General features: G+C 30.8%; 1 protein-coding gene across 2 annotated transcripts in view; it reads left to right on the plus strand.

The window, feature by feature from the left end:
* The first annotated feature begins 10,853 nt into the window (after positions 1-10,853).
* Positions 10,854-24,491, plus strand: part of LOC107445248 (calsyntenin-1) — a 229,905-nt gene continuing 216,267 nt past the window's right edge. For both annotated transcript variants that reach the window (XM_071186415.1, XM_071186417.1), the window contains exon 1: positions 10,854-11,091. In XM_071186415.1, coding sequence (XP_071042516.1) covers positions 11,037-11,091 — 55 coding nt within the window. In that variant the 5' untranslated portion in view covers positions 10,854-11,036. The remainder of the gene's footprint in view (positions 11,092-24,491) is intronic.

The following is a 24,491-nucleotide window of genomic DNA, read 5'->3' on the forward strand; positions in this document are numbered from 1 at the left end:
CTCCCATTCCGAAACGGAATGCGGTTGCTCGCTTGTAAATACTTTTGGTTCGTAAAACATTCGTACATCTGGAATGCAATGATATATATATAAAAAAAACAGACAAAAAAAATTATGTCATGGGCATTATAGGATAATGGTTTGCATTCCAGCGCCAGTTAAAAGAATTGCAGCTTTTTTAGGAAAATATCCCGATTACTTTGGACTTTTTTTTTCCTTCGTTACAGCTACACTGGGAAAAAAATTTTACTGTTTGTTTTTTGTCTTCCGTTGTAGGCTATTTGTATAGAACTCTGATGCCTTCGTATCACTGATTTAAAATCAGTTATCAGTACAATCGGTTTCTCACTGCAAGCTACAATTTTTTATTCAATTTAATATTATAGTCTTAATCAGAATTGTTTTTTAAGATTCACTAGAGTGAATATAAGTTCCCCACTTCTCTAGTACACAAGGAGTGGTTGGAAGAAGATGATTATAAATGTCAGTTTATAGTGTGATCATATAGTTAAGATCATATGATTTTTTAAGTGTTATTTGCAAAGGGACAGTTTATATGCATACATACACAGAAGTGTGTATGCATGTATGCAAGCACATTCGAGCCGTGATGGCTCAGGGGATAAAGCGTTCCACCTTTCAATGAGCTAAACCGGATTCGAATCCCATCGATGGCTGGCTGATTCGAATTCCGCATACGGCTGGCAGCAACTACAATGCTGACGTAAAATATTCTCAGTGGTAGACGGATCATGGGTTAGAGTTCCCTCCGTCAGGCTAACCGTGGGAGGGTTTTGTGGTTTCCCTCTCGAGTAACGAAAATGCGGGTTCTCTTTTCTTCTACGGGTTCTCGTAGAAAAAATATTCTACGAAGGAAAATTTCTCCCATTATTTGATCCAGGAGTTCCCTTGTCTTCTGGATTGGGTTCAAAATTGCAAGGCCACGGAGTCAACGATGGTTATAAAGTAAAATACTTCAAAAAATGTATACTTTGAAATATATACTATATAAAAGAGGAATTGACTTTTATTAAATGACATATGTTTTTAAAAAGTGTTAAAGAACACATTATATTTTTTTAGGTATGATATTATGAACTTCCAATTCATACCAGAAAACAATTCTTACGACTATAGACACGTAGGATCTTGGGATAGTGGTAAACTGGATATCTTCAAGCCTTTTCGTTGGAATCCTAAACACACAACTATAACCAATGGTTTGCCAGAGTCTGTTTGTAGTAAACCTTGTGAAAGGGGAAAANTTACTGTATATTGTAATCCTAGTAACTACTAATTCATTGTGCAATTTATATAAATGTTTGTAATAAATAAGAGAAAATTATATATTTATTTATTTAGAAGCTACGGGTTAGTTTCAAAGGAGGACGGGTACATTGTTGGGCAAGCCGTCCTCGGGGACGGGTAAAATTTCCGAGTTTTTTCGAGACCTGGGTTAGAGTCTCCTGGCCGTCAGGCGCTAACTGTCGGAAGTTTTCATGATTTTCCTCTCCATGTAACGCAAATGTGGGTAAGTTCCATCAAAAAGTCCTGCACGAAAGCAGATAACTCCCAATACTTGATCCTGGAGTCCCAGTTCTCATCTCAGTCTGATCTCAGTTTGAAAAACATTGAAACTAACTACCGGAAAGCACAGCTGCATTCAAAGATTTGAGTGTTAGTCAGAAAGCCGCCGAAATTTACAACTACCGTTGAGGCAGGAAACTATAAGCAGTCGAGATAGAGTGCTCGTCTTCCAATGACGAGAACCGGGTTCGAATCCCAGCGATGGCTGGTCGATACGAATTCTGCACCCTGCTCACATTGATCATGAAAAAATTTACTCGGTGGTAAACTGACCATAGGTTAGAGTCCCCATGCCATCGGGCTAACAGTGGAAGGTTTTCGTGGTTTTCCTCTTCCTGTATTTATTGTATGTCCCCGACCCGCCCATCTATGGGCATATGGGAGAGGCATTAAAACACAAAATTTGCATCAAGTGGATAGATGGCAACGGGCCATCAGATACAAAATTTACAATACACAAGAAAGATAAAGAACAATGCATAGCGATAAAGTAAGTAAAACCTGGTTGTGTTTTGAGCAAGAGACAGCCGAATCAAAAGATCCTTATACTAGGTCTACAGACCCTTATTATGGCCATGCCTCGCCGCTATAAGAAGCACCCAAAACATTCACAAGAAATAAAACATTGGTAATACACAGCCACAAAGGGAAAGTTAAAAATATATAACAACGACAAGTTAAAAGAGCAATAACAAGCCAAAAAGGGTACAAAGTGATCAAGGTAGTTAAAACCATGAATCAATAGGGATTCATGAAAATAAAACCAACCAGTGGTAATACAAAAAGTTACATGCGCTCAAAAAATTTAAAATTTAAAAGTTATTTCCTTTATTATAAAAGTTATTAAATTTAAAAGTTCATCTCCCTGTATTGCAAATGCAAGTTACCTCCATCAAAAAGTCATCCACGATGGGAAATTTCTCCCAATACTTGATCCAGGAGTTCCCTTGTCTTCGCGATTGGGTTCAAAGTTACAAGGCTACAGAGTTGAACATTAGTAGTCGTAAACCCAAGAAATTGGGCTGGCTGTTCAACGATGGTTATAAAATAAAATAAAATCTAAGCACATTCACTCTTTATACGCATTCATTCATACATATTTGTACATTCAGACAAAAAAATATACTAAAATAAAAATCCCATTTAGTAGCTTTCCGATCAAAACTAATTTTAGATTTGAAATCCCCACATCCGAATTAGGTAAACTCAAGCACATGTGTAAATTTGTCCCCCAGTGTTATCAATGGAGTCTCTTAAATATTAAGTATGCATGCTTTTGGCAAGTTCATATTTCTCTTCCCCTTGTCAGCATAAAACAAGTAAGTAACAGATCCCCCATGCTTACTAAAGAAAATCACAGCAATATAACAGTCCTCTTCCATTGTTTTTTGCTTTAAATTTTCACTAGTCTAATTTTTAACAATCTAATTTTAATATAATGTAATAATATAATTTTAGGATTTTCAGAATTAAAATCAGATAAAATATGTGACTTTGCATGAAACAAAATTTGCGTTTCAATTAATTTTATAAAAATTTGAACACCTTTAAAATACTTTTCCTAATTTTCCTGTATTTCTTTTTCTTTCTTTTTTTGAGATGTGAAGTTTTTCTATGTAAACTTTGTTGCTTAATTTTTTTCTAAATTTCGTTGTTTAATTTTTTATTTTAATTTTAAAAAAAATTGAAAAGAGGAGGATAAGGTCTTGCGTAAGCATTAGAGCGGTTTTCTTCTTGCTCCTTATCAGCAAAAATAAGCAAGTCGCAAAAATTCTCCCTCCCTCCCTTCAGGTTATTACGTAACATTTGAACTGCTCATTTAAGCATTTGGTGGAAACTGTAAAAATAATGAAAAATAGAGCTAAATAAAATAATACAGCTTAAATGGGAGTATTATGGCGAAACAACAACTACGATTATTAAACAGAAATTTATTGGTATATAAGACGTGCTAACTCGTCTTAATCTTGAGGTACCATATAACAGATGAAGGTTGACATTGTTGATAACTATATACCACACAATATAACTTTTATACACTATCTTAAATTAACTTAAATGCATATTTAGTTTTTTAAAGTGTTTTATAGAAACCCCTCTACATATTTGAAAAAGAAGAAGAAACGATTTCATGAATATCACCACCGTTTCAAAAAATTTTCGCAGTATGCAAGCGCCAAAACACTAACATAAGTGATAAATAGATATTCATCTTCCGGAAATTCAGACATTCTAATATAACTGACAAATTGATACTCATCTTCCAGGAATTCAGACAGTCTAACATGAGTGAAAAATAGTTACTCATCTTCCGGGAATTCAGACAGATTAGTAGGCGGACTTTCCTCGAAATTTAATAAAAGATAAATCATGAGTAGTTTTATGATACCTTTTATCCTGTTATCAAATTGAAATCTTATTAAGACTATCTGATAAAAAAAAATCTGAAATAATGTAAACACTATAGTTAAGTGTTTTGATTTATGCTATCCTTGAAGTGCATGAAGGTCGAAGGAGTTTTTTAAAAATTATCATATTGTTAACCTTCTGCGGTTGTAATACGTTTATACGAGTTCGTCACACTGGCTGAAATTAATATTTGTTGGATGAACATAATATTCTGAACAATGAAGAAAAAAAAATTATAAACTTTTTTCGAAGGAAAAACGGTATTAGACTTGAACACAATTTGTAAAATATTAATTTGAATTCTAAATATATATCCTAGGAGTTTCGACTTAACTGAACTCTATTTTAGAATACAATAATGTATAGTGCGGTAAAAAAAACGGAAAACCCTGAATAACTTTTGGATCTATGATCGAATTTTCACATACTAGGACTTAACCTTTCGATGAACTTATTTCAAATATACAAGACGATATTTTGAGCTACAAAATCAGGCACAAAATCGTAACATGCCATCAATAATCGTACGCAGTTATACCTTTCAACGACAAATAATTAATCGATAGAAAAAAAAAAACGCTGCGCATCTTTTCATATTTGTTGATGGAAAAAAACTAAACTCGCAGCCCTTTTTTGTAACTTTGACCTTACAGGCATGTTTCTTTATTAGCCCAGTTATGTGTACAATATCTGACCAATAAAACAAAATCAGCTAGGAGAAAAAGTAAACTTCACTTGTGGAAATAAAAAGGTTATTTAATTTTTCTGCTATGAAAAAGGAAAAATTTTATGCATCGGTGGTAATTTCGTTACAGGGTTTCCTCCACCACAGTGGTTCGTAATGACCACTTTACTTGTTGGTCATTACTGGCCATTTTATTGATTATTACCACGTTACTTGCCAGCCTAAATACATAATTTTTAGAATATTTATAAAAAAATAAAGTGAAAAAAATCTCATTTATAATTACAGAATTTTAAATTAAAATTTCAGTGATAGAAAAATGTTTTCGAACAATAGTGAATCAATATTGATGTCAAAGAGATAACCTAAAACTGGCTAGTTTGAAGATAAAGCTTAACCATTTTACGATGATGGTAATAAAACGGTTCTAGTTATTTTTCACAATATTATCAGAGCTGAAAACTACTACGCTTTTTGCGAATTTTTTTTTAAGAGTGGTAAACAATCAAGATCTATAAAGATCCATGAACTTTCTACACGATTCTAGATTTTTCTTGCACAATTGCTCGTAAGTATTAATCTTATAGCTTTAAAACTTGAAGTTTCCAAAACTATCATTTTGTCGCCAATTGTCACCAAAACGCCAAGATTATCACCGAATCAACAAAAATGTCGCCAATTCAAACTTCCCATCCATAGTCCATAGGACATACATTTCATTATTCATTTATTTAAGAGATTTATTACATTTAAGAGATTTATTACATTTAGGAGAAAATCGTTATTTCTCTCTAAATTATGTTTAGATCGAAAAAATACCATGTTTGGAACTAATTTCCAGAAAGCTGAAAATTACTTTATCTCACTTCGGGCATCCTTAACGAGAGCAATATATTTACGGTTTCTGATGCGAGGTAAACTTTTGAGAGTAAAAAATTTGCTAAATTTTCGGCAATTTTGCAGTTTTTGCCTCATACCATCCTAAAAATGCTACATGTGCACAATTTAACTGAACATAAAATTGCAGATCAGTAAATTCCCGCATTGAATGAAATGCTTAAACATTAAATTTAATTTAGCGGTTTGGTTAGAATCAGTAATAAAAATTGGGAAAAATTTTAAGATTTAGTTGGAGAAAAAACACCTTACGCTTACTTTTAAGCACCCCAAAATGTCTTTCCAATTGAAAAACATAAATTACGAAAATTAAAAAGTATCTAAATCTCCTTTCAGGGCGTATATACTTTTAATATTCTGGTCATTCCTATGCATATACACGCAAATAACCAAAAGAAAGAGAGAGAGGGTGGTGGACGTATTTATCGTTTTCGTGGGTGTGGTCTTCATTCTACAAATAAACTTCCCTATCCTTCACAGGTACCCTTTTAACACACTCTGTCTTACTACTTTGAGGTAATCATTACCCAGTTTTGTGAACTTCCGATCGGATCTATACTTTCATTTAAGATTTTAACTATTTCTAAAATTGAGTACTTCATATTAAATAAATAGCATGTCTTGTCATGGCACGCATAATTTGTTTTTACGTGTAATGAACGTGTAAAAGGGAATGCGGAGAGTTTTTTATTTTTCCCTACACCCCTTCAGTGACTGTAATCAAACAGTGACTGTAGTCCTTCCACCTTTTTCAGACAAGGCAAAATAAAAATATGTCAACATTTCAAAGAAGGTCACCAACCTTAAAAGGAATATTTCAATTTTTATAGATTCTAAGGTCGCTCCTAATCAGGTTTCTGATGCAGCGCCAAATTTATGGCTGATCAATATACGGAAGACAACAAAGGTTTTCTAATTTTCTAAACCTAACTCGTTGACCCAACTATCTTAACAGACGTAAACCAAACTGTCGTAAAGGCACTCTCGAAGGTTAATTTCAAATCACCAAGTTTACTTCCAACCGAGGCAGCTCCACGAGAATACTCTCTGAGAGTATATTTTCAAGTGTAACTGTGGCGAGAAATTTTCCTTGTTTTCCGGAACTGAGGCTGGAAGAGAATCAAAAGACCAAGGGTCTCTAGAACTGGAAATCCGTTGTAATAGGAAATGATGCTTTTCTGCAGAAATATGCAATGCTATTTTTATAACTGCTGTGAGTTAGCAACTGTTACTCATGACTGTTTAGGACAAGTTTAGCCTATCTAAAGCAAGGCGCTGTCTACGCTTATTTTGAAAATGGCGCAAAACGTAAATATGGAGAAAAGCCACAGTTTTGTGAAAATGAAATGCGTTTGCGGTCTAACTTTTTAGTATTTAAAAACTTATTCCAATGTTGCATTGCCTGGGCTCATGAAAAAACCATGGCTTTTCTTACTTTCCTTGCCTTGGCGACAGAACTTCGAAAAACAGCGTCAATGTGGAAAAAGTATGCCAAGCCGTTTGCTCTTGTAGGAAAACTGGACAGAAATGTTCAGTGATGCTGATGCATGTGAACTGCAAGGCCATACTTGTACTAATTGTCTATCCGAGGTTGACATTTCAATGCTGAAAACAACTAAGAGGGCTTACTTCAAACTGTCTTAAACGTGAAGATCAGAAGAACATTTTTGAAACAGATGAAAACTTTTCGGGAGCAGAGGGCAAATAATTATTAAAAATGGAACATTTTTGCAATAATCTTTATATTGTTTACATTTATTAGTTTTTTATACATCACTAGTTGTATATTGATATATTATTAGTTATATTTATATATTATTAGATATATTTATTGATATTGTGTTTCGTGTGTACTTAATTTGCTATGATAATTTTTAACATTATTGATGACATGGCTTTCTCCATTACCATTTGTTTTATGAGCATCAGATATTTTAAATTGCCTTCTTTGTAGCCTCTTGTTGCTTTGTTATTGAAATAAGGAAGAATATAATATGTTAATAATAAACTGACCACTAAATGATAGTCAATCTACGTGAAAACTTTAATAAACAAGTAAAAGGCCTTTTTCATAACTTCCTGGAGCTTTGTTATTGAAATCAGGAAAGAAATAATAATATGTTAATAATAAATTGAACACTAAATAATGCGCCGAGTCCAATCTGCTTGAAAGCTTTAATAAACCATTAAACTTTAATATTAATGTAAAAATAAAGCACTGAGCAGCGTGGTCCTACTCCATTCACAATTAACAATTGACAGAACAACTCAGCTAATCCTTTACTAAAAGTCGAAAACCAATTCGATTCCTCTTACGATGTGCGAAAAAAAAGTGCTGTGATAATTTTTTTTTTCTTGCTTACTTCAATTTGTAAAATGAACAAAATTGTGAAACTCTGGGCCCTCTGACAGTAGAATTGGATGCCACCATTTTTTATTTTATTAAAACTTGTTTGGCCTTCATGGTATCACTGTTATAACTAAAAAGAATTTTTTGGTATCTTGAAAATAGTTTTTATTTTTTACTCAAGAGCACTTAAACAAAACAAAAAAAATGTTAGTATAAAAGTTCGTTGAAGCATAATATTTGAGTCACGACCTCCAAGACAGATATTGATTCAAGATTGAGTGATTCCTCCTGCAGTAAAGCAAATATTGCTTCAAACAAAGCTATACAATACGAAAACAATATTTTAATATGAGAACTTTAACCCATTATCTGACAAATTATCGGACAAGTGAGTGCTTTAATCTATTATCCGAACATGACACTTGTAATTTTGAAAAAAAAAAAAAAAAATTAACTGTAAACAAAATTATTTCATTGAAAAAAGAAAAGAAATTCTACATGAAACAAATATATTATAGTTTCTACATTATATTAATAAGTCGTTATGTTTTTGTCTCTTATTATGCATTTAGTCGGTCAGTTTTTAACTATGGACACATCGCGAAATGCGTGTTTACTTAAATAGGACTCGACTCAAAATGCACGTTTACGAAAATGGACACATCGTGAAATGCGTGTTTACTTGAATGGGACTTGGCCCAAAATGTGCGTTTACGAAAATGGACACAGTTCGAAATGCGTGTTTGTGAAAATGGACATAATTTTAAATTCATGTTTACGAAAATGGACATATTTTTAAATGCATGGTAATGCAAATGATCACAGCTGGCAATGCATGTTCACCAGATCAAAATGCTTGTATACAAAAATGGACACAACTCGAAATACGTGTTCACGAAATTAGACACAGCTCGAAACGAGTGTTTACGAAAATGGACACAGTTCGAAAAGCGTGTTTGTGAAAATGGACATAGTTTTAAATGCATGGTAATGCAAATGATCACAGCTCGAAATACATGCTTACGAAAATGGTCACAGATCTAAATGCTTGTTTACAAAAATGGACACAACTCGAAATACGTGTTTACGAAATTAGACACAGCTCGAAACGAGTGTTTACGAAAATGGACACAGTTCGAAAATCGTGTTTACGAAAACAGACGCAGATCAAAAAGCATTTTTACGAAACGGACACAGTTAGAAACGCGTGTCTGCGAAAATGGACACAGCTCTTAATGTTTGTTTACGGAAATGGACACAGCTCAAAGTATGCTTACAAAAATGAACTCAGCTCAAAATGTGTATTTATGAGTGTGGAAACAGAAAACAAAATGTGCCTTTTCAGTTTTCAACCCAAATTTAGCAACTAAACAAAAAATTACGTGCTTACATTTCCTTACTTTATTTATCTAAACACTAATTATAATGATTAATCCCAAAATTCGGAAAGGGGTGGCTGGGTACAGATATAACTTTCCAAGCAATATCTTCATATTCAGAACTCTAAACGGTAAAATGAGCTTTAAAGCTCTAAATTCTAACAACGTACACTTTACTACCACTAGTATAAATTCGCACGTTCCATAGCAATCTTGTAAAAACAACTGTTGACTTTTAAAGTCGTAAAAAAATAGAAAAAAATAAGAAAGACATACTGAATAAAAGATATCACGCATATGCGAATGGATGATATCGCTTTACGAATTTATTTGGATGCACTAGTTTATTCCTTAAAAATGAACAATACTTATAAAAGAAGTTTGAAAAGCAGAATAAAATGCTATGTCCATTTTTATAAACTCGCATTTGGAGCTGTGTCCATTCTCGTAAATGCTTATTTAGAGTTGCGTCTATTTTCGCACACATGCATATCGAGCTGTATCGTTTTTTTTTAACCACGCATTTTTAACTGTGTCCATTTTTGTTAACACGTATTTTAAGCTATGCCCTCTGATTTAAAATATCCCCGATGATTTACGATATTTTTATGATTAAAATAGAAGCAGCATTAAAAATTGTCATCATAACTCAGTTGCTGATTCCTTACCACTTTTCTTTCCCAAACAAGTAGTACAGTATTACTAATTACATTGTTACAATATTTAGCCAAACGCAAAGTCAGTGGATAATAGGTTGTCTTATTACTAGTAGTTTTCAAAGATAAATAAATAATTAAGTAAATAAATGTTTTGTTTTTCAAAGATATAAAAACTGAATAACACAATTAATTTTATTTCGGAGAAAAAAACATTATTTGTTCATCCCGATAAACTGGACAGATAAAGCTTGTATTTAATAATCATCGAATCAAATTATTTTAAATTAAAAAAGTAGCCAACAAAAGAAAATATTTATTTAACTTCTTATCTAGTTTCAATGTAAAAATACGACAAAAATGGGCCATTATGATTTTATAGAATTTTTTTGAGGCGGCGAAATGTTTGGGTAAATTAATAAAAATAATTTGATATTATTATGTTTTCCAAAGGAAAGGAAATAATTACTTTGATTTCTCTAAATGAAAATAATAAAGCTATAGGTAGGGAATATAAAAACAAGGATAAATCTTACTAAAGATACATAAATATTATTCACAGGTAGATGCAGAACTAAAAATTGCCAGGTATTTTCGGATTATTTCGAAATTGGTGCATATTTCTTTTTTTATAGTTTTTAAGAGACAAATTTTAAATTGTCCTTTTGTTGAACTATTAGAAAATACTTTCTCAAAAATATGAGCGGTAATAATTTTTCAATAATGTTCGCGAACTTTATCAGTATTCCTCACGCACATTTTGAATTATAAAATAATCACACTCAAGCACGCACCATTCTTTGGTGAGATTTATTTTTTTGAACTGAAACCGCTACTCAAAATTGGCGTCATTGCCCTCCGCGCCAACCTTCCGAATGGCGACTAACTTTGTCACCTGCAGCAACCCTGGAATGTGCTAGTTGGGGGAGAGAAGAAACAGCCGTTCTCGAAAGACAGTCGGCTGAAATTTGTTGTATGGTGTTCAAATAATACACAATATAATATACACACAACACAAATACATATTTTGACACAAGAACTGGATATACTGTGTTCATCTACATGTTATAAACATGAATTATCTTGGAATTATCTTCACTTGCTTGCTTGGCGTCGCACTTGCTCGAGGTAAGTCGAAAATTTAGACGATTTTAACTTGATGCCATTCTCTTTACACTGAAAATCTACCTATGATATCGTTTGCATCATTCGTCCTTATTACCGTATTCGGAATCATACGCATCAGGTCGTTATGTTAAAACTTATTTTTTACGGTTCATAATGTATACAATCTATAATTATGCGTTCCGCTATGTGATTATTATTGATGAAAATAAGCTCGATTTCTGTACTGCATTAGGCTTAGTGATGTTTTACTTTTTAGTTTTATCTTTAACGAAGGTCCTGTCAAATTTGGACTATGCCATGATTGCACCTGGAACCATTATGTGACCGGAATTTCCGGTGTGTGACTAAAGCGTGGCTATGGTTTAGAGATCACGAATTAGCATGATTCATACTGCAATAAATTGGATTTTAACATGAGTTTTCCTTATAACCTTGTAAATAATATATAAAGAAATATTAAATACAATAATACGATGTGAATTGTATTAAATTAAAATTTTATTAATGATTTTTCTGCAAATCCATGTAAACAATAACAATTTTAATTTATATAATTTGTTGTGAGTCGTATTATGTTAGATTTCAGGCACAAATCTATGCAAATATAAATAAGTTTGTTTATTGTGATTATGTATAAATTCATTTTCTTTCGTGAATTTTCTGATAATCGATGTAAACAGAATCTAATTTTATATTTACAATTTGAATTGAGTCGTATAAAGTTGAATTTCGGATATAAATGGCCGGCAAACTAGTTTAAATAAAAATAATTATATTATCATTATGCAGATCCTATTAAATTGATTTTTCTATGTTATTTTTTGACAAATCCATGTAAACAAAAGTTAGTTATGAAATAATCCTTATTAAGTTGTGTATCAGTTATGAATTTCTAGCGAATTCATGTAAACAAAAAATTTTTGATTGTAAATGCATGATCTTATATTTAATAAATTTTCGCAAATGCATTTTCTGCAACTCCATGTAAAACAAATTAAATTTGTTAATTGTGGTTTCATAATTTTCGTTTTAATTAGTTAAATGGCATTTTGCCAATGAATATTCTGCAAATCCATGTAAACAATATATACAATAATAATGATGAGTTGCCACAACAAAATGATTTTCATGAAACTTCACGGAAGATGTGTTTAAAATATTAAATTTAGATATTATTTACTGTAATTCAATGCAAACTGTATCAAGTTTAATTTAGGAAAATCCATACAATCAATCAATAATAGATTTTTTGAATATTGCTATAAAAATAATTTTATTTAGTGATTGTCTGATAAACATTTTATTACATAAATTTATTTGATATAATATTTGATTAAGTTGGTTTGTAAGTAGCTAAGTATTTTTTTTAATTTTTAATATTAATAAATATTTATGTATATTTATAGAGGGAGTGTAAATTGTATGTTTTTTTAAATGTAGCTTAGTTAATGTTTCAAGTTAATAATAGATACATTTTCAAACCATAAAATTACATGACATTTAATTTAATAATGATATGTGATTATATTGACATTTAATTTTCCTTTCATATCTATATTACATGATCCTTGGGATTGTTTTGATCAGGGTTGGGTTTTTGACGTCAAAAAGAGGTTTTTGACATGACAAGGGTATAATACTGGTTTAAACCGTCAAAAACCCGTCAAAAATGTCAAAAACTAAAGTTTGCCAAAAAAATATATAAACTTCAAAACTACCAACAGTTGCCATGCATTATATTGAAATTTAATTATACTATAGGTAATCAGCAGGTTTTAAAANCAAAATTTTGTGCCAAAACATTAAAAAATAAATAAACAATCTTGAAAATTGTCAAAATAAATTATTTTTTTCAAGATGATATGTTAAAAAAATTACATTTTGAATAAAATATTTTATAATATAGACACTTTTCTTGTACACATCCTATACTTTATAAGAGAAAAAAAACAAAAACCTGGAAATTTTAAGATTTTTATCTGGAAAACCTGGAAAAATCAGGGAAATTTGAAATCTGATTTGAGTGGCCACCCTGATGATCCTTGGGATTGTTTTAATATAGAAAGCATATTTCTATATATATCAGTGTGCCAATTTTATTTTTATCCTCCTGTTTATAACATGGTTTTAAAAGAATAAATGTTAAATGATTAAATGTTTTTCTAGAATTTAAATGTTTTTATTTTTAATTCAATGGGCTGTTAGGATTAAGATTTTCTGATTTACAATTTGTTTAAATTATAAACATTATGAAAGATCCAAGAATAGTGTAAAGTTAAGTGTCAAAATTTATTGTAATTAATTTTTTTAAAGAATTTTGTGGCAAAATCAAGCATTATTTGCGTTATTTATTATGAAGTTTAGTAAAATTTTTCTCATTAGCAGAACACATGGAGAAAAAAAAAATCCAATTTTCTATTTTATTTGCTATTTAAAAAAGTGCAGGATTTTAATGTTACCGATTCTTTGTGGTACAAAAAATAACATTTAAAACTTTTGACTTCGTACTTGTCTTTGTTTGCAGCTTATTTATTATGGGACATTCAAATTAAATATTAATGGATTGTACCTACTTAATAGGTAGTAATTAATATACAATCTATTAACAAATGAGCTAAACATTAAAGAAAATATTATATCAGGTTAGAGGAATTAATAAATTAAGTCTAGACGAAAGATTTAAGCTTTAGTTTGGATGAATTCTATGGAAAAAAATCTTCCGATTAAGTTGCTGATCAAATCCGAACATAGGAACAATATTTCAGACTTGTGTTAATTCTTTCTAAAAGACCCAGTTTTCTTTCATAGCTCAATTTTAAATGAAAGTTCCGTCAGAATTCCATATGAAAGTTATTATCTTTTAGTATTGGCTCAAGGTAATGAAAATTTTACTTTTCAATATCAACCAATAAGAAGGTTCTGTAGTTTTGTTCAGCAGTATCAATTCTCGTAAGTGATGCATACTGTATTCTTTCACAAAAATTTCAATTCTTTCATGTTATATTTCTAACTTGGCACAAAGACGGGTACGAAGCCATGTAGAACATAAACTAATTATTCATCAAAGTTGCCAGGTGCACAAAACAAAAAATATATCACAGTTACAATGAAATACATAAACAAATAATAAATCTCAGTTAAGTAAAAGAATGAGAAAGAATTATATTTGAACATATTCGTTGTATAATACAGCACTGTATTTAAATAACTAAACTTTAATTAACATTTTAACTTATGTAGTGAAGTTTAGCTCAATTTTACAGACCATTTTCCGTACAAATGATCAGCTGACACTAAAGTCATAGGTCACATGTGGGGGTATATGTGATCTTCTTAAAGTGCAAGTACAAAATTACGTATGAATGTTCTAAATTTCAATATTGGTTCAGTTCTACATTTCAGTTTTGCTCAAAATAATGCAAGCTTATTATTTAATACTAACCTAATTCAATGCAAATAACCCATATTTACCTTCTCGATTCAATTCCACACAAAGTGCAATATGCTTCAATTATTGCCATACAATGGACATTCATTAGAAAATATTTGCTGGCCTGCATGGAAAGTTAACAGGCAGAGAACTTCACATTGTTTTCACCATCGCATGGTTAACCTATCAGTAAAATTTATTTTAAATCTTTCTTTGACTTTCTAACTAAGAGAAACTAAGGTGCATTATTAGTCCATTAACTATTTTCTATCTGCAGAATTAAAAAGCATCTTTGAAATTGAACGCTTTAAATATTTCCTTGAGTTTAACAAGGGTGTATTATTATGCCGTAAGCAATTTTTTATCTACAAAACTACAAAATATCTTTGAAATCGAACATTTTAAATTTAAATCCTTTTACATTCTGAGATTGAACTAAGGTGAACTATTGTTCTATCTATAATTTTCTGTCTTGCATAACATTTCAATAGCATATGTTTTTCTAATAATATTTAATAATAATTAAAATATATAATGATAATACCTAATTATAATTATTCGTTCAAATTTAAAAATTTAAATTGGTATTTTATTATCTGTTGTTATCCTCTCTTTTTTGCAAGTAACCAGATGTAAATTACAGATTATTCTCAATTAACTACATATGAAGTTCTCATTTTGAATCTGAACCTGTTCTTTTTCCAGTAGGTACTTAGGGCCTGTTTTTTGTTATCCCTCTTAGAAATTAAAGCACTAAAAATCAATGTGGTTATTGGAATTCATAATAGTAGAGTAGGGGAAAAAAAGCTTTGACTTCACAATAGAAAGTAGTTTATATATGAGTCAGTAAAAGCGTTATGTTTGAAATTCATGTGTAAAAAAATAGGTACAATGGGGTCCATATCGACTGCCCTTAACATTTGTTTTTTTTAGATTCCTTGTCAAAAATAAAGCCTATAAAGTATACAAATCAAATTAATATCTAAATGGGAAAAAAAAAAGCATAATTGAATCTGTTGAATCACTAGGGAGAAATGTGGGATGAAATAAAACCAGTAGGGTTATCTGATTAAATTAGGAGGTGCTTCTAATTGTCACCATTCAACTTCTCTCGGTTTCCTCCTGCAATCAAACAGGTTTTTATGTTTTCAGTCCCGCTTTAGTTCATAATAACATGGCTTCCATGGATTTGGGAGAACAGAGAAAACCTGGAATTGTTCAGGGAATTTCATTTTGACTCAAAAAAGCAGGAAATAGTCAAGGAAAATTGCATTTTTTGCATAAACCTGGATAATTCCTGTATCATACCTAGAAAATAACAATTCTCAGTATTTTGAAAGTTCAGCTTATCCCTGCAATTTTGGGCATAGGGAATGTCATACCCATTCTCTGCAAGATTCTACTAATAAATAATTTTTTACAAGATACAACAAGATTTTTACAAATAAATTTTTCATCTATGATAATTCACAGACTTTTCAATCTTCTTAATTTTTTTCTACATTAAAAAAAGATGATATTTAACATGAGAAAAAAAAAGGGTCAAGTAGTTTTGTTCATGTAAAAAATTTAATTCATTAAAAGTTTAATTAATGCAGCTTTTATATATTGTTTAAACCTACAGTATATAAAATTAAGCTAAAAACGTGTTTCTGATAAGAGGTTAAAACATACTTTTATTCTTTTTATAAACAAAAAAAATAGCGTTAACAAATCAATGAAACTAAAAATTTCGAAATTATAGTTTGTTTTATTGCGTAATAATAATACTTATGTAATGACACTTTTATAAAAACTATAATCACTGCACAAATCACATTTAGGATAGATTTTTTTTTTGGAAAGCATTACTAAATATTCTTTTTTCTTTAATTATGCTTAAGCACTCATGTAGAAAAGAAAGAGTAAGTTTTATTCGCTTTTAGTTATTTTCTTTTATAATCAATAAATATGTCTTCTAGAAAAATTTTAAAAAATGCGTAGTAATTGAGTAATACGTAGTCATTACTCAAATAGTTATGTTAATATGCCGCGATAAAAAATAGTAATAAAAAAGTACTGTTTTATTAAATATTCTTAATTTAGTTATCATAGTTAATAAATAACCATTTATCTATAAAACAAATAAATTGTTTGTTTTTTTTCCCTTCTGTGTTAGATTTTTCTGAAATTTTTTTTTTATCGTTTTCCACTTCTTTTTCCTTCTATTAATAAGAGGAATTTCTTCTTTATTGTGGTATGAATTTTAAATGATAGCAATTTTGTGCTTTTATAGGGCTTTGTAGAGTTGACCAATTTCTTCAGTTTTCTTCCTGACATTTATCAAGGTTGTATTCTGAAAGCGAAACTTTTATTTAATTTAATTAATGCAATATAAACAATTTTAAAATCTAAATGCGATTAATACATTTTCGTTGTTAAAATAAACATTTCTTGCTTCAGATTTACAATCTTTTGGGTAAAATAAATTTTTAAAAATACAAAGATTGGATCTTAATTTTAAATATTATTTTATGTGTTTGTGGAAGTTAACGTTTGAAGAAGAGTAATAAAATTTTTACTAATTTATCCTTGAACTTAGAGCTATAATAATTGAAAAAAAAAAAAAAAACGTAGCTCAGTATTGGTAGCAAAAAGGTTAGTTATTTTAGGAATTTCATAAATAATGAAGTAAAATGTAAAGAGATAGACAGCTGAGGAAACCATCAGTTTCAAATTTCTTTTTTTGCTACGGAACTGTAGATGATCATATTTCTTTCGGTGAAACACCGACTTTACAAAAGTTTATTAAGGTAATTATGAAGGTTATAACCTATAAAAAACTATTTTTGAAATATTTAATTGGAGGAATGGAGATTTCATCATTTTGTCATTAATAATTTTAAATTGAATTTTATATCTAGTCTAGTAAAAATGATATATATTCTTAGTATATCTAGTTATAAATATTTTTCGAGTATATATATATTTTGAAAAGGAATAAAATGAGCCGAATTATGCTTTTCTTCGAAATGGAAACTTAAAAAGAACTGCTATAAATGTTGAAAATGGTTGTTAGGGAAACATATCCCATTATTAACGAATTTAGTTATTTTATTTTGAAAAGCGTGATATGCTTGTTCTTTTCCTAATTTGTTTAATACATTATTATTAGAAACATTATATTTTGTTTTACAAAATGCAATTTCTATTTCATTGGCATTTTATTTGAAATAATGTTATAAAGGCAACCGAAAGATTAAATAAATTATGAATTACAAGTTTGTTTGAAAAATTCGGAACTGGTTATAAAAAATATTTACTCACGGAACCCCTTTAACTCTACCACGGAACTCTAGGGTTTCGCGGAACACGATTTAGGGACCACTGAACGAAACAATGGTTGAAAATTTTGAATAATTTTGGCACTTCTAATTATTTTAGAATTAATTTTAATTTCGTTTCATCAAACTGATATACTTCGTTTTCATCTAACGAAATATATTATACAAAAAAAGAAGAAAAAATCACTGTTAATGCCTACGCTTTGATCGATCTCGATGTAAGATTTAATTAAAAAAAAAGCTGAGACTTAATTAAATTACATTTTGGTACTAATAGCTCCTTATGTTCATTGGGTAGTTGAAACCTTAAAAGCGAGGCTAAGATTTACTCAACCGTTGCCATCATTTACTTTCAATTGTGAATGTGAAACCATCATTGGCTGCTAGGCCGCATTAATTTTTCATTAATAGCTGCACATTCTATTTAGGATAGGTTTTTTCGGGGGAATAAGCGATTCATTAACTCCCAAAATGAGAATAAAAAATCACGTTAGGCTTAGTTTTTGAAGGATTCTATCGTAGTTTATGTAATCGTTTGCTTTTTTCTTTTCGTTTGCAAATTTTGGATCAATTCCCACTGGCACTGGTTTCATTCACATTGACTTTCATAATATTCTGCTGTGTAATTTTCATTGCCTTTTTTTCTTTTATATCTTTTTATGGATATGTGCCTAGGATATGCGAAACGAAAGGTTTGGTTTGAACGATATCGTGAGAATGTCTGGTTTTTTTGGTTATACTTTTTGCCTGGTTTTGAAATTCATAGTTGTATAGTCTTTATTGCGAAGCGAGATGAAGCATCTCCTTTTTACAAAGTTCTGAAGTTTTTTTTAATTGCAAATGTAATTTAATTTTAATTTTTCTTTCTCTATTTATTTTTTTAAATTGCACTGACAAAATTTAAGATATTAAAAACTCAAGATAAAGATTCAATAACATTCAGGTGGGTAATGGGAGTTTTCAATTTATGTTTCATTTGATAGATTTTTGTTTAATGTATATATCTATTTTGTAAGTTTCCCTAAAATTGAGCAAAAAGAAAATTGATATTAAGATTTTTCTGAATAAAAAAGATTGCAGTTAAAATAAAAAGAAACTTATTCATTCAAACGGAAAATCATTACAGTTTAAATAATTGTTTCGCCAAATCTGAACAACTCTTCCCAAAACGATGCAGGCGATGTGGCCTTCCTCATGTTGGCGATCTTGAACTGATTTCTTCTTCTTTTTTTGAATGCATAAACGTTAATGATTTTATTTATGTTCTTTTTTCCACCAAGTGGAATTCACAGGTGGCATGAGTGCACTTGAGCGACAAACCACCTCGATTTGTTGCGCTAATTTCAATGCGCAGGTGAGCAATAGCTCGCCTCAAACATCTGCCACTTATTTGCATGACTGTCTCATTTAAATACTTGTCTCAAAATAGCTTTACGAATGATGTGATTTGTGGTATTCATAGTATTTTGGGAGAGACTATTTCTAGAATTTTTTTTTTTAAAGCACTTGCATCGCCGAGCAAAATTTCTCTGGACCTTATTTGTATTTTTACAATATTATTTTCCTAGAGCCGTGGTGGGCTTAAGGGATAAAGTGCTTGCCTCCCAATGAGATGACCCAGGTTCGAATCCCTGCTGTAGATGGTCGATACGAATTCCGCATCCGGTTCGTACCAACCACAGTACTGACGTAAAATATCCTCAGCCGTAGACGGATCAGGGGTTAGAGCCCCCTTGCCGTCAGTCTTTCCATGGGAGGTTTTCGTGGTTTTCCCCTCCATGTATCGCAGATACTGGTGAGTTCTATCAAAAAACCCTCCACGAAGGCAAATTTCTCTTGAGTACTAGATCCGAGAGTTTCTTTTGTCTTTTGGGTTGGGTTCTAAGTTACAAGGCCGCGGAGTTGAACATTGATTGTCTTAAACTCAGAACTGGGTCGACTGGGTCAACTCCGGTAAAAAGAAAAAATTCTTTTTTTCAATTCTCTATTTAAGAAAAATTTGGGTATGTTAACGGATCCTTCACAAAATATTTTATAATATTGAATTGACCTTTCGCATTATATTTTATCCTAAAAACGGCCCGGCCCCTTCACAAAATATTATATCTAAAAAAGACCTTCACAATATTTATCATTTTAAAAACAGGCCTTTTACAAAGTTATTTCTTAGAAAAATGGAGTCGATGAAGATACATAATTATAAATCTACAAACTCCTGAAAAGACACGGTTCTCATGTTTACCCCCACCCCCCACAAAAATCAGCACCCTTGCAGAAAGAACACTTCACTCTACTCTAATTCTAGATTCCTAACATTATGGTAAATTTTTCACAAATTCATAAAAGCAAGATCTTTCACAAAACGGTTGGTTTGGGTCAGATCATTGGATTTAGTGATTATTCACGGAGGAAATATTTTTCGTAAATTCACAAAATAATGAGTAGGTTTTCCCACCATCTGGTTCGAATCCTGATACGAATATTCTTCAATAATTTCGAAATACATAAATCTTTTCGAAATTCACAAATCTATATAAAGAATCGGTCATTCCACTAGATTTTGAAAACAACTGGTCCCGAGAACCTAGTTTCCTTAGGACTTCAAATTCTTTTCTATTTCCTTTCTTTTTTCCATTCTTTCTTTTTTTTGTTATCTTTTCAGGATGGAAATTTACGCGTCCCAGTGAACGACGCATCATAATTTCTGTCACGTGTCCTCTCAACGATTTTTGAGTATTTGATGCGTTATAATGTGGAAGTAAAATCACCGTGATATACTATTTTAGAAATACATAGTAATAACAATAACATTGTTTCTCTAAAGATTTGTAATGTTCTATTTCCACCCAATATTACGAAAATATTTTCCTTCTAAGCTTCTTATATTTTTCTTACCCGTTTAGAACCAACGAAATATTCTGCACACCATTTTTTATTACTTTTATGTTCTTCATTAAGCAAACTATACATATTTTTATAATTCTATTAAATGTAGCAATTTATTTTACGAACGATTTCTTTTTTTTGTGAGAGCGGTTTTAAATTTGCGCATAGAATTATATTGTTTTTCATAAAATAATTTACGAAAGGTTTCTTTCTTAAGCGAGTAATTTTTTTCTTGACCAGCTGTTTCTTTCCCAAATGATTTCGACTGTTGAAAGGAAAGCCCTTTTTTTCTTAAATGGAGTTTCGGCATCAACCATAATGTCTCTCATTATTTTAGTGGACTGTTTTTAACCTTCTTGATTTATATTCGCAGTATTAAATGATTTTAACGGTAAGATACTTGCTTACCTAAAGATGAAGAAACGTGCCTTATGTAATTATTTTAAGAATCGGTATACTGTCATAAGTTATGATTTAAATAAATGCGCCAGAACTTTATGGAGCTTGAAACCTTTGTTAGAAACTTATCAAAAGGAGCTTGAAACTTTTATTAAAAACTTGTTATGGAAGCTTGAAACCTTTGCTGGAAACTTGTAGTAGCTGCTCCGTAAAGACTGTCCACTATATATGTTAGAATTCATGGAAAAAATTAAACTTCATTTTTATAAAACTATAATCAGACCATAGATCAATAATCTATTGGATCAGAGACATGGACTCCAACCCAGAAACAAGAAAAAAATGCTGATTACCTGGGAAAGAAAAACTCTTAGAACTATTTTTGAACCTGTCAAAGAGGGTGATCTGTGGAGAAGGCGATACAATTTCGAAATTTCAAGACTATTTAAAGAAAAAGATGTAGTCAATTATGTAAAAGCAAAGAGAATTCAATGGCTAGGACACCTTGAGAGAATGGAGGAAAACAGAGGCACTAAGAAGATATTCAAGGGGCAGTGCCAGGGCCAAAGAAAAAGAGGAAGGCCGGCCAAGAGATGGGTTAGTCGAGGTGGAGAGAGACCAAAAGATTCTAAAGGTCCAAAACTGGAAACAAAGAGCTAGAGACAGGCGACTTTGAAGAAAAATTATTAGTGAGGCCATGGTCCAACATGGACTGTAATGCCAGGGAGTTAGTTCAAAAAAATTGAAAGATATGTATACAAATACAAGAGTAGTATACAAGAAAGCATACAAATCTGTATTAAAACCTGTTTTATTGCTGGAAGAATTTGGAGAAGTTGATTATTAGGAACGCATCCAAATTTTTGTCACCAAACAAAGTATTAATCTTTTTCATTACAACTTCTTCACTGTTGATTTGACAGATTTCGGTAGCCATTTTGTTCCGTCATAAATGTTAACATATCATTGCCAGCTCACAATTTGTTAAAATTTTGCATTGATACAAATGTGTGGCCTGCGGGAAAAAATTCAAGTTAAAATAGTGATTTCCAGCTTAGATTAATTTTTGAACTTCTGTATTATTGAAATAAAAAGAAATATCCGTTTGGCAGTGAATATTTTTTCTTATTCTAATAGCATAAAGATTTCTAACTTAGCTTTAGCTATGTGTTATTAGAATCGGAAGAAAAAAACATCTGTTAGATAGTGAATGTTACTTCTTTTTCTAATAACAGAGATGTTCTTAACTTTACCAAAGCTCTGTATTCTTAGAATTAGAAGAATTATTAACTGTTTATTAAGCAGTGAATAAGTTTTCAACTTAATCTAAGCTCTGTTTTATTAGAATAAGATGTATTTACAGTTAGACAGTAAATATTTCTTTTTATTCTAATAACGCTTTAATAACACAGAGCATTTTCAACTTGATCTAAGATCTGTGTTATTAGAATAAAAAGAAATATAAACTGTTTGGTATTGAAAATTTCTTTTTATATTTCTTAACGCAGAGGGTCTCAACTTAATCTAAGCTCTGTGTTATTAGAATTAAAAGAAATATTAGCTGTTTATTATTGAACAATTCTTATTATATTTCTTAATATAGAGGGTCTCAACTTAGTCTTAAGATTTGAGTTATTAGAATTAAAAAAAAAAATTAACTGTTTATTATTGAACAATTCTTATTGTATTTCTTAACACAGAGGGTCTCAACTTAATCTAAGCTCTGTGTTATTAGAATGCGAAGAAATATTTACTATTAGGAAGTGAATTCTAATTCTAATAACGCAAAACATATTATGACTATGACGTGTTCATTTATTATATAGAATAGGGAATTAATTCTAATAGTGATTTCTTAGGAAATGAATTCTAATAGCGCAAAGCATATTATAAATATGACGTGTTCACTTATTATATAGAATACACTAAAGATTACACGACATAAAATTCAACTATTCTGTCATTTTCAACATCAATTCTGAAGGAAATATGCACTTTTATTCATGATTGGCACTTCCGTTGCTAACCCCAATAGTTTCCTTCCTTTTGGAAAAGTCAAACACGAAGAAAAATTTTCGAATTGCTTAATGTTTGTCTAACCTGTGATAATGAAACGGTTTGAAGTTTCCGTTGTTATCAGGAGTTTTGTCGCAATATCCGTTATTTATCAGTGAAAGTCATTTATGATCAGACGTCTTCAAGAAAAGTCATTATTCCGTTGAAACCCAGATTAAATACTTCGAATATTACAGGACAAATACGTTGAATTTGAATTGCTTTCGCCGTGTCTATCTTATATAATTGTCATTTTCTCGCCAATTAAGAGAAATTTCGTGGAAATCCGCCTAAATGATAGAAATTAAGAACATTTAGCCTCTGGTCTAAAAGACCTGTAATTAAAAGATATTTCTATTACGTACGCATTTTAACTGATTCGTTTACATGTCACTATTAGATCCCCCCCTGTTTTTTTTTAAAAAAAGGGGGAGGTCTAATAGTGACTTGTAAACAATTTTTTTTTTGTTAAGAAAAAAAAGGAACGCCAATAAAGTTAATTTTTATCAAAAATTACAATACAGAAGCACAGAATGTATAATAGCACAATTTCGATGAAATGTGCTATTTTCTGATGAAATTAAATCTGGAAGGCGCGCTTTTAGTTAAAAGAATGTTTCAAAGGTGGAAGTACGTCATAGCTCAGAAACCCACGGATAGAGTTGATTTTATTGTATAACCGTTGTTGAACCACCGATCTAATTTTTTTTGGGTTTATGACTACTGATGTTCAACTCCGTAACCTTGTAATTTTGAACCCAATCCAGAAGACAAGAGAACTTCTGCATCAGGTATTGGGAGAAATTTGCCTTCGTAGAGGACTTTTTGATTGAACTAACTCGCATTTACGTTACACGGAGAGAAAAACTACGAAAACCTCCCACGATTAGCCTGGCGGCAAGCGGACTCATGCGGGATTCGTTTCGACCAGCCATCGCTGGGATTCGAACCTGGTTCACCCCATTGGAAGAAAAACGATCTATCCCGTGAGCCATCACGGCTTCTAAAGTAGTTAGTTGATTAAAATCTGAGTAGTTTACGAAATGAAAGCTATTACTATTTTAATCGTTTTACTCTAAAAAATAAATTAGAGAGTATTATTAAATAACATAACAACCTTGTCAAAAATATTATGCACATAAATTTTGTTGTTTAAAATTCTAAACAGAAATCTTATGCCTTTGTTCTTTTTCCTTGCACAAATCGAATAGAATTTTTTTTGATGAAATTGAAAAAAATATGTCTTGGTTATAATGTGCTTATTTATCTTTTTATTTAGTCTTTTCTGCCATTGGCGGGGGGGGGGG

Source organism: Parasteatoda tepidariorum, chromosome 10, assembly GCF_043381705.1.
Source record: "Parasteatoda tepidariorum isolate YZ-2023 chromosome 10, CAS_Ptep_4.0, whole genome shotgun sequence".
Taxonomy (NCBI): Eukaryota; Metazoa; Arthropoda; class Arachnida; order Araneae; family Theridiidae; genus Parasteatoda; species Parasteatoda tepidariorum.